The sequence below is a fragment of the Sesamum indicum genome, linkage group LG16, assembly GCF_000512975.1.
Source record: "Sesamum indicum cultivar Zhongzhi No. 13 linkage group LG16, S_indicum_v1.0, whole genome shotgun sequence".
NCBI lineage: Eukaryota > Viridiplantae > Streptophyta > Magnoliopsida > Lamiales > Pedaliaceae > Sesamum > Sesamum indicum.
This window is the reverse complement of record NC_026160.1, coordinates 2,618,111-2,628,984: the sequence shown is the minus strand read 5'-3', so window position 1 is coordinate 2,628,984 and position 10,874 is coordinate 2,618,111. Positions and strand designations below refer to the sequence as shown.

Below are 10,874 nucleotides of genomic sequence, written 5' to 3'. Positions count from 1 at the left end.
TATAATTTTTTAAATTATAGAGGATCTACGTATAATTATACTAAATATCGAAAGAGGAGAGCCTAGTTATTCGGATAAATAATCACAAGAATAAGGAGGCTGTTCCATAGTATTCTTCCTCTCCAATTTCCCTTGACTAGAGTAACCAGAAATGGCTGAAGCCAAAAAATTAGCCAGCCTAGTCTTCATTCCTTTGCCTGCACTGAGTCACCTGACAGCAGCAGTAAAGATGGCAAAGCTCCTCGCGGATCGAGACGAGTGCCTCTCGATCACAGTCCTCATCATGAGGATGCCAATGGAAAACAAGATCAGTTCCTACACCAAGAACTCGCCTGACTCCCGAGTAAACTTCGTGGAACTGCCCCAAAACGAGTCCATCCTTACAGAGTTGATGAAATATCCCAAGCACTTCGTGGCTCGGTTCGTGGAGAGTCAAAAGGATCTTGTCAGGGACGCTGTGCTCGAAATAATGAAAAGTTCGAGTTCGTGTAAGATTGCTGGATTTGTAATCGACATGTTCTGCACATCCATGATTGACGTCGCCAACGGGCTTGGCATCCCCACTTACGTTTTCGTCTCTTCTGGTTCGGCAGCGCTGGGCCTGATGCTCCATCTCCAGAGTCTTAGAGATGACAATAATCTGGATCTGACGGAGTACAAGAATTCAGATGCTGAGATATCTGTACCAACACATTGTAAACCTGTTCCTGCTAAAGTATGGCCTTCATCAGTGTTTGATAAGGAAAGTGATCTCCTCGATTTTGTCAAAAGGTACAGAGAGACGGCAGGAATTATTGTGAACACCTTTCTTGACTTGGAATCCCACCAAATTAGGTCACTCTCCAACACTGAGAAAATCCCACCAATTTACCCCGTGGGACCAATACTTCAATTTGGGGAAGACCAAACTGATCAGGAAAAGCAAAGCCACAGGACAATCTTCGAGTGGCTTGACAGGCAACCTCTTTCATCTGTTGTGTTTCTTTGCTTTGGTAGCAAGGGATGCTTCAATGAGGATCAGGTGAAGGAGATTGCTGTGGCCCTAGAAAATAGTGGACATCGGTTTTTGTGGTCCCTGAGGAAGCCACCTTCGAAAGAAAAGATTGAGTCTCCAGGGGAGTATGAAAATCCTGAAGATGTGTTACCACGGGGATTCCTTGAACGAACTGCGGAGATTGGGAAGGTGATTGGGTGGGCGCCTCAAATGGAAGTTTTATCTCACCCTGCAGTAGGAGGATTTGTGTCGCACTGTGGATGGAACTCAACATTGGAAAGTGTGTGGTGCGGGGTACCAATGGCCGTGTGGCCTTTGTTTGCAGAGCAACAGGCCAATGCGTTTCTGCTGGTGAAGGAGTTTGAAATGGCAGTTGAGATTAAGATGGACTATAATGCGGACAGTAATGTGATTGTCGGCGCAGAGACGATAGAGAAGGCAATCAAGCAGCTGATGAACCCAGAGAATGAGATCCGAGTTAAGATGAAAGCACTGAAAGAGAAGAGCAGAATGGCCCTGATGGAAGGTGGGTCGTCGTACAATTACTTGAAATGTTTTGTTGAGAATGTCATGAAAAACATTTCTTAATATGATACTTGTACTAGCTTTAAATATTGTTATAAATTATTTGAATCGAGTCGAACGTATTATTGTTTGAGTTTAATTTGAATTATTATCGAATTTTAAGATTTAAGTTTGAATTTGGTTTGATTATTAGTCCAATCGAGCTTATATGAGCACTAATTAGATCACACGTGATTTAGGCTAGAGTCATTTGATACTTTTAAATAAATTTTGTTATTTTTGCATTTACTGAATCGAGTTTGTTTAAACTTTAATTTGTTAAGTTTAATAATTTAAATTCAAATAAATTTTTATCAATCGAATATCGAGTAGTGTGATGCGTCTTTTAGCCTAAGCTTAAATGGGCACAAGCGAAATGCATTTATTGTACCATCACAACTCTTTTACTCCATTAGAGTATTTAGTTATTTTACATCAAGGATTAAAGGTAATTTTGGTCCTTTAATTTCTTTTTTAGTGTTTTAATTTTCTAGGATTGGAAAATGATTCTCTAGGTTTTTTTAATTGCTTAATTTTGGAACAATATTGGCCGAAATTTTAGCCAACTTGCACTTTCGAATTAGGGGTTGAAATATTATTCGCTATTTGGGACTGACTTGGTAAATGCCTTCAATTTTTCTTTCAAAAAAATCCAAGGTGGCATTGAATTATACTATTATATTTAAAATAACTTTTTAAATATTAAATTATTTCTATTTCACATTTTGAAAATTTAAAAGAATAATATTTTTTTCAACTAATTTAGATATTATTTAATTTAAATATATTTTGATAACTTATATTTATTACAAATATATTAATTAAATATCAAATACAAAAAATCATATATCAAAGTTTTTAAATTAGAGTATTTGATATAAATAATATTTATCATTATATATTTTAAAAATAAAAATATTTTTTTTTGGATTTTAAAAAACACAAAATATTTCTATTCATTTTTTAAAAAATTAAAAACAATGCATTTTTCTTTTTTTTAATTTTTTGTAAATATATATATACATAATTACATATATATATTGGCAGCGACGGCCGGCCGCCGCCTTAGTGATAACGACGACTATCGCCACCAACCTTTGGGCGATGACGACACCCAAGTTTTTTGTCGCCCTCTTTTCTGCTAGGCAACGGCCAGATCGCCCAGAATAGTTTGGGCGTCCTCGCCCTCACCACCGTTGCTGCCCAATTTGTAATTATATATATGTAATGTACATATATAATTATATATAATATAATTGTGTATATAATATAAATATAAATATATAATATAATTGTGTATATATATAAAATGAAAAAAAGTTCTCCTAATATGATATGACAATTAATGCTACGATATTTTATTTTTTAATTAAAGTCACGTAATTATCATATCATGCATAATTAATCCATAAATTAATCCCCTCAATTTAAAATGCCCCCAGTTTAAATTTCATATTTTGAAAATTTAAAAAATAATATTTTTTCAACTAATTTAAATATTATTTAATGTAAATATATTTTGATAAATTATATTTATTACAAATATATTAATTAATATCAAATACAAAAAATGGTATATCAAACTTTTTAAATTAGAGTATTTAACATAAATAATATTTATCATTATATATTTAAAAAATAAAAATATTTTTTTTTTATTTTTAAATTTTAAAAAATAAAAATATTTTTATTCCTTCTTTAAAAAATAAAAAATAATACATTTTTTCCTCTTTTTACTTTTTTATGAATTAATATACATAATTATAGCGACGGCCGGCCGCCACCTCAATGGCAACGACGACCATCGCCACCAACCTTTGGACGAGAACGACGAATTGCGTTCATCGCCCAAATCGAGGGCTACGTTGTCACCCCTTTTTTTGTTGGGCAATGACGAGGTCGCCCAATCTATAATTATATATATGTAATGTATATATATATATAATTATATGTAATATAATTAAGTATATAATGTAAATATATATATATATATATAATTGTGTATATATATAAAAAAAGTTCTCCTAATATGATATGACAATTAATGCCGCATTATATTTTATTTTTTTTAACTAAAGTCACGTAATTGTCATATCATGCATAATTAATCAATAAAATTAATTCTTCTAGTTTAAAATGCCACGTCAGATTCAAGTGGCATTTAGCGACAAGTTTAGAGAAATTCTAACAAATGAAGGATTAAAATTGAGCAATTAAAAAACCTAAAAGACCATTCTACAACTCTAAAAAATTAAAAAACTAAAATAGAAAATAAATATAATTAATTAGAAAACCAAAATTACCTTTAATCCTTGCATCAACTTGAATCCTACTTTCTTGGCAGCATCATCACTCAAAGAATTTGTTGAGAATAATACAAAAATGAATATTTTTGTATAAACAAACTTTCTTTCACTTTCTTACACATGTAATTGATGACCTAATTAATTCAAATTATCTATATACTTTTAAAAAGATGGTTAGGTGTCTGGGGTCTTGAGCAAAAAACAAAAAAAATAACACAATTGAGATTCGTAGTCAATCTACATAATGCAAGCACGAGGGACTTCGTGCACATGTTTGACTATTAAAACAGACAAAAAATAATTTATTTTATATGCTATACATCACAACGCCGTAAAAATTATAATTATTAGTATTATTTATCACGATATGAAAAAACCAATTCGAAAATATAAATTTTGACCACGGGTAGTCAATATTGGGTAAATTATATTTTTGGTCTTATAAGTGGACCTATTTTTAATTTTGGTCCAACACTCAGGTTGATTCGCACATTGAGTCCCAAATGTGGTTTCTTTTATTCAGTTTGAGGACCATTGAGGGATTTCCGTCCAATTGATAATGACAGTTGCTCTCTTCGTTAGTGAATACAATGAAAATAAAGGGTAAATTACATTTTTGGTCCCATAAGTGGACGTGTTTTCAATTTTGGTCACACACGTAAATGTGTGAATTGACCTGAGTATGGGACCAAAATTGAAAACAGTGGCCTGAGTGTAAGACCAAAATTAAAAACAGGCCCAGTTATGGGACCAAAATTAAGAACATGTCCACTTATGGGACAACAAAAGTAGTTTACCCTTATTTTGGTTGTATTGACTAACAGAGAGAACAGTTGCCATTACCAATTGGAACCGAAAATCCCTCAATGGTCCTCAAACTGAAAAAAAAAAAAAAACTACATACGGAACTCAATGTGCGAATTAACTTGAGTATGAGACCAAAATTGAAAACTGATCCACTTATGGATCAAAAATGTAGTTTACCCGTCAACATTCGCTATGAATTTGACTATAACCAAAGTATTTGTCATAATTTTTAGTTTTTATAACAAGTAATATAATACTATACAGTCATGATTAGTTAGTATCCACCATACTTTTTTTACTTTTACCTATTATAATTAATTATAATAAAAAATTAAATTTGTGCTTGTTTTCCCAACTGTCACGCGCAGTTGTAATAATTTATGTTCATGTAATAATGCTTTAGCTTCATAAACCATCTCTGCCCTACCTAATGCAACAAACATGTTTGATGATGACTAATAATACTTTGAGCAATTAAATGCATAAAAGTCTATCTTTTATGAGACGACAATTCCATTTACAAAAAGCATCGTAAAAGAAATAATTGTAGTAATAAAAAATTTTTAAAAGATATTTATAAAAGAAAAGTCTATCTTTTCTGAGACGATAATCAAATTATGAAAGCAGCGTAATTAATAATAATTTAATAAAATAAAGTTCAAATTATTACTAAAAAATATATATGATGATATTATTTCTTTTTGCTATATACAATTTTAATAAACGTGGTAGTGACAAGAATTTCATCTAAAAAGTTCTTTGTTAACTTCATATAAAAGAAAAAATAGAAACTCATATATCTTATAAAATAAGATTAATTACACTTACACCCCTTCTAAATTTATGAAATTACACTTTCACCGAAAAAAATTCTAAAATCATACTTACATTCCCTCAACTATTCACTGCTTACACCTAACCTCTTTTTGTTAGGATTTGAATGAAAAATGTTGACATTATAGAAAAAAAACATAAATTTTGAATTTTATCTATCATTTAAACATTCTCATGTAACCATTTTGTACTTATAAGAAAAAAATTATAATGATGTTAACCTCACTCCACCTATATATATATATTTATTCATTTATAAGTGCAAAAATATAAATAAAAAAGTTAAATGGGAGGCAAACTTGAAAATTTATATATTCTTTTTGTTAGTGTTGACATTTTCATCTAAACCCTAACGAAAAGGGTGTCAGGTGTAAAGAAAGAATTTCGAAGGGGTATAAGTGTAATTTCAAAAAAAATTAGAAAAAAGGTAATTTTATATTTTTAAAAAGGGTCTAAGTGTAAATTACCCCTATAAAATATTTAGTAATTTTAAGATATCAAGTTTTATTCTAAACATAGATTCTTGAAGCGTATGAATAAAATAAGAAAATAATAAAACTTATAAAATATTAGTTTTACTCATCATAGTTCAGTAATTAACATAAAAGAATCTATCAAAATTTTAAAAATACATTACAACTAACTTTCTTTGGAAAAAAATAAAAGATATTAATATTTGATTTTAGATTTTATTCTTTTAAAAAAAAAATTCAAATATTGGGTCCCATGATGACTTTAAGGGGTCTAGTGCCTTCTAGAAATTGTGTCATTTGTCTACAAAAGTTATAAAAGCAATGAAGAAATTATCTATTATAAGTGATGCCAATAATAAATAATTTTTAAGCTCAATAATTAAATTATGCTCAAATTCAGATCAAGAATTCAGACACTCTTAGTTCGATCCAACAAACCCAAACTCTTCTAACTCAAATATACTTGACAGACAGTAATGATAATAGTTCAACCTGTCTGAATTATGCTACCCAGCTAAATGGGCAACCGATAAGAATAGGACTTATGCCAATAGGCCCAATGTCACTCTCAATTGCGGCATCAGCTACATTCTACATATCCCAGGTCATATCATCCTAAATGGATGCCACTAGGGGATGCAACAACCAGCTAGATCCGATTGATGGAAGATCCGGGTGACTGACCCTCCTATATTCTCAATTGATCTGGTAGGGCCACTTTTTGCTAGCATATGTTTTAGAGGACAACTTCAACAGTTGGATAAATACCATCTCTAGAAAATAGCCATTCCCAAAGTTTTTAGGAGATATCTCAACCACCTTTAAACAACGTCTAAGTCTTTCAAGATTTACTCTTATAAATAAGGTGCAAGAGAAGTCAACTAGGGGTGTAAACGAGTCGAGCTCGAGTTTAAATTTTTATTTTGAACTGGAGCTTAGCTCGACCAACTTTTATGAAAAAAGCTCGAGCTCAAGCTCAAAGCATATATAAAGAGCTCAAGCTCATGACATCATTTTCCATTTAGTCGACCGCGAACTCGAGCCCAAGCTCGTACTTTTCAATATATTTTTCTTTAGTTCAAGCTCGGGAGCATATTAATTATAAAATGTATTAAACATTAGATCAACATCTAGAAATAAGAGTACAAATCATGCATGGAATAAGATCTCCACCAAAACCATAACTTTGCATGAGGTTGTCCTTATATATGAAAAGGATTTTCGAGGAAACTGGCGTAGAAATGAAGCCGATGCATATCTTTGTTAGTAATTGCTATCAAGATAGTAAGATCCTGAAGCATGCAGTCAAAATTTTACACAAACAATATGTACAAGCAGTTCAAGAAAGATTATGTAACTAGAACTGGTGCTTTGTCATGTAAAGAAATTGCATCCGAATATACGGCGTACGGATTCAAGTTGATCCGGGTCGAAATTTATGCGACCTCCTTGGTTTGATCTCCCAAGTGGTTCGAGGTCGCTCCTCCCCCAGACTAGTGATTGGGTCCTGAGAAAAGAAGCAGATCGTTAGGTTTGCTGGGGTGGCCCCCAGCTAAGGTCCTCCGATGCTCAAGTCAGTGTTTGGTTCTGAGGTCGAAATATGGGGTCGTTTGGAAAAACAGCGACCTAAAGCGACCTGAAGGTAAAATGCGATCAAGACGACGTACCTTTAATGCACTGACTGGGAGGTATTTATAGAGAACCTGGGGGTCTAGTGATCCGCTATGCGCGTGCCACGTGTCTTAGGTCGTCGGGTCGGGTCGCGACCCGACCCGGTAAACGAGGTGCGGGTCATGTTGGCAAACTTGCGATTTTGGGCCCCATCAGGAGCAAAGTTGTCTTTTTATGAGAGAATAGGGTTTTACCCACATCACAAGTTAACCAATGCAGAGAACAAAAACAAATGGGTATACCCTGTATTCCTTGATATAAATTCTTTGATAGTTGAGTGTAGTTACAAGAAATATAGTTGGATGGGAATGCTTTGTTCACATGCTTTAGTAGCTCGTACAATGTTCATGAAGTTCCTCAACATTATATTCACACTCAATGGACTAAGGATGTGAAGAAACATTTTAATATGTTGGATGAAGGAGAGCCTACAAGAATGGATGATAAGGAGGCAAGAGCCACATACACTAATAGGGTAATGAGATTACCTTATGAACTTAAAGACAAGAAGTGAGAACTGTAAGGAAGCAAGAAGTATTATACGCTAGAATAGGTAACTAAAAAGTCAGTTAAACTGGTTGTTTTCTATTCGTCAATATTTATTAAAAATAATATTGCCATGATAAATATAGTAAGTGTCATCAAAGGCATTAGTATTTTGTTGTGTTTATTTAATACGTTTCAATGTGAACAAATGCCCACAATCCGAAAGGTTAAACCCGTGAGAGGTAACTAGCCAGAGGTAACTTTGTCGTGAGGTATAGTCATTATAAACCTTCTCTAGTGCTATCGGAATATGTAGCGAGGACAGTGGGTTCTAAAAAAAAAAAATAGTCCCCTGTCAATATTGTGACAACGAGAGCTCCTATGCGCTCTCAGATGGTTTAGACTCTTTAAACCTATGTCCATAGTGATTGATTAAGTGGAAGGAAATTTCCTACGAATATCAGTAGAGTAACCACATCTCGAGTATGAAGCATAGAAGCCTAGTCAAGCATGAAAACCAACGCCCAATTCCATACGCTAGAGTGTGGTCGGGAGACGATTGACAATAGGACGGTACCCGTATGAAATTTGGAGTTTAAATGTTCGCGCCACTATTCACCTAGTCTCTAGTGCCATAGACTAATGCTAGACATTCTATGGTAAAAGGCTGATTCTGGTTATTGGTTAATAAAAAATAGTTAATTAAATGAGATTTTAATTAATTGCATTGGTAACACACGCTCAAGTCTAGCTGCAAGTGAATCTAAAGAGTCACACATAAATCATCCGAAAGTGATGGAATTACTTTAGAATTAATTCCAGAAGAGGAGAGTTGGATTAAATTAATTCTTGGGATATATTTTATTTGGCAAAATTGCAAAATTGATCCTGTAAGTATGGGGGGGTGGCAGAATTGGGACCGTAGGTACAGGACTGGCAATTTTAGTCCTGTAAGTATTGATTTTTTGGCAATTTTGGTCCTTCCGACAAAAATTGCCCAAAAACGCGGCGGAGAGATTTGGGGCTTAGGGTTCCGACGTCCACGTGCGCAACTTAAACACGTAGGTGCTTGCGTGGCGAATGACATGGCCAATGACGTGGCTTTAGGCGGGAAAAGAGCTCCTCTTCCCGCTTTTTTCACCGTATGTAAGGGCTCTCTCTGTTTCTCTCATTTTTGCTGCTGCAAATGAAGTTGCAGGTGAAGAAAAACAGAAAAAATGTCTTCTTTATCGTCGGGCAATGACTCCACCAGTGTGATAAACTGCTTTTGTGGCATTAGGGCTCCATTAAGAACCTCTTGGACCAATGACAATCCCGGAAGAAGGTTTTATTCTTGCGCAAATTATAAGGTAAGAATTGAAGTTTAAGTTTAAGTTTTGTAGATGTTGGCTTATTTTTTGTTCAATTGCAGAGTAGAGGATGTCGATTTTTTACATGGGATGACCCACCTATGTGTTCTAGAGCTTTGTGTGTCATACCCGGTTTGCGTCGCAAGCTTCAAGCAATGGAAATCGAAGCAAAACAGCTGAAGAAGAAGATATTTTGGCTTAAAGTTTGCTTGGTGGCATCATGGTTTATGTTGGTCGGTTTTTGGATGGGTAAACGGGTGGTGGTCTTTGGATGAATCGTTCAATGAATTGTTCCAAGTTGTTAGATTTGTAGGGGCTTACATTATGTTGTTAGATATGGGAAAAAATAAAATGGAGGAATTGTAATGGCATTTGGTGGTTTTGATAATGAAATTGAGACTCTCAAATTTGAAGCTTTTGTGAATTATGTGTTATGTTGTTAAAGAATTCTGTTAATGAATTTTAAGAATGATATTAAAAGCCTAAAACTGCAGTTGTTAATTAATTTAGTAATAGAATAAAAATAAATTTTCAGTCATTTCTGCACCCTTTTCAGCCATTTATGTACCCTTTTCAACAATATAAGAAATTTTCAGCAGCATTTCTGCACCCTTTTCAGCCATTTCTGCACCTTTTTCAACAATATAAAGAATTTTCAGCAGCATTTCTACACCTTTTTCAACAATATAATGAAAATAAAAACATTCAATTCTACACCATTTTCAACATGTTAATGAGAAACATTCATTTCATAATAACATCAACAATTTTATAACATCCTGTCCACAATATACAGCCTGTCTTCACAAAAAACATGAACATCCATTTACGACATTTCTTTAACAACATATGCACAAAACCCCCTAATTCATAGCATATGAAATCACAACTGATTCCTCAAGTTTCTCAAGTATCTTGGGATTACAAACAAAAAATGTTTCAATCAAAATAAAAAAGTTCTTAAACAAAAGGTGAATTCCTCCCATCTTTTTTCTTGCCCTTGTCTTCCTTGTTTCCCTTGTCCTTCGATTGTGATAAAACATTGTTCAATCGTGATAATGTAACATACTTCTTGCCATCCTTCTCCAAAAATGTACATGTTGACAGAAGAGATTTGATCTCTGGTTGTAAAGGCTGTTTTGGAAATACCTCCTGTCTCCCTATCCATCGTGGTGGAGCTCTAATATTAACTTTTGGGATTGGTGGCTGCAGATGACTTGGTTGAGTTGGTGGAGGAGGCCTAGAGTTTTGAGCTGCATTTTCTTGTTGGGATGTGGAAGACTTGTATGATGGCTTCCATGGTTGTTTGTGTGCAACTTTTTGTTTATACCGGGGTGGCTTGAATGGTTTAGGTATTACCTATAAGGAGAATGAAATAAACCGAATAAGT

At 33.7% G+C, this 10,874-nt stretch overlaps 1 protein-coding gene across 1 annotated transcript; it reads left to right on the top strand.

Moving 5' to 3' along the window:
• LOC105178636 (anthocyanidin 3-O-glucosyltransferase 2) lies at positions 1–1,695 on the top strand. The gene has a single exon (XM_011102147.2). It carries the CDS (start codon positions 152–154, stop codon positions 1,580–1,582), a length of 1,431 nt encoding a protein of 476 aa, XP_011100449.1. The 5' UTR covers positions 1–151; the 3' UTR covers positions 1,583–1,695.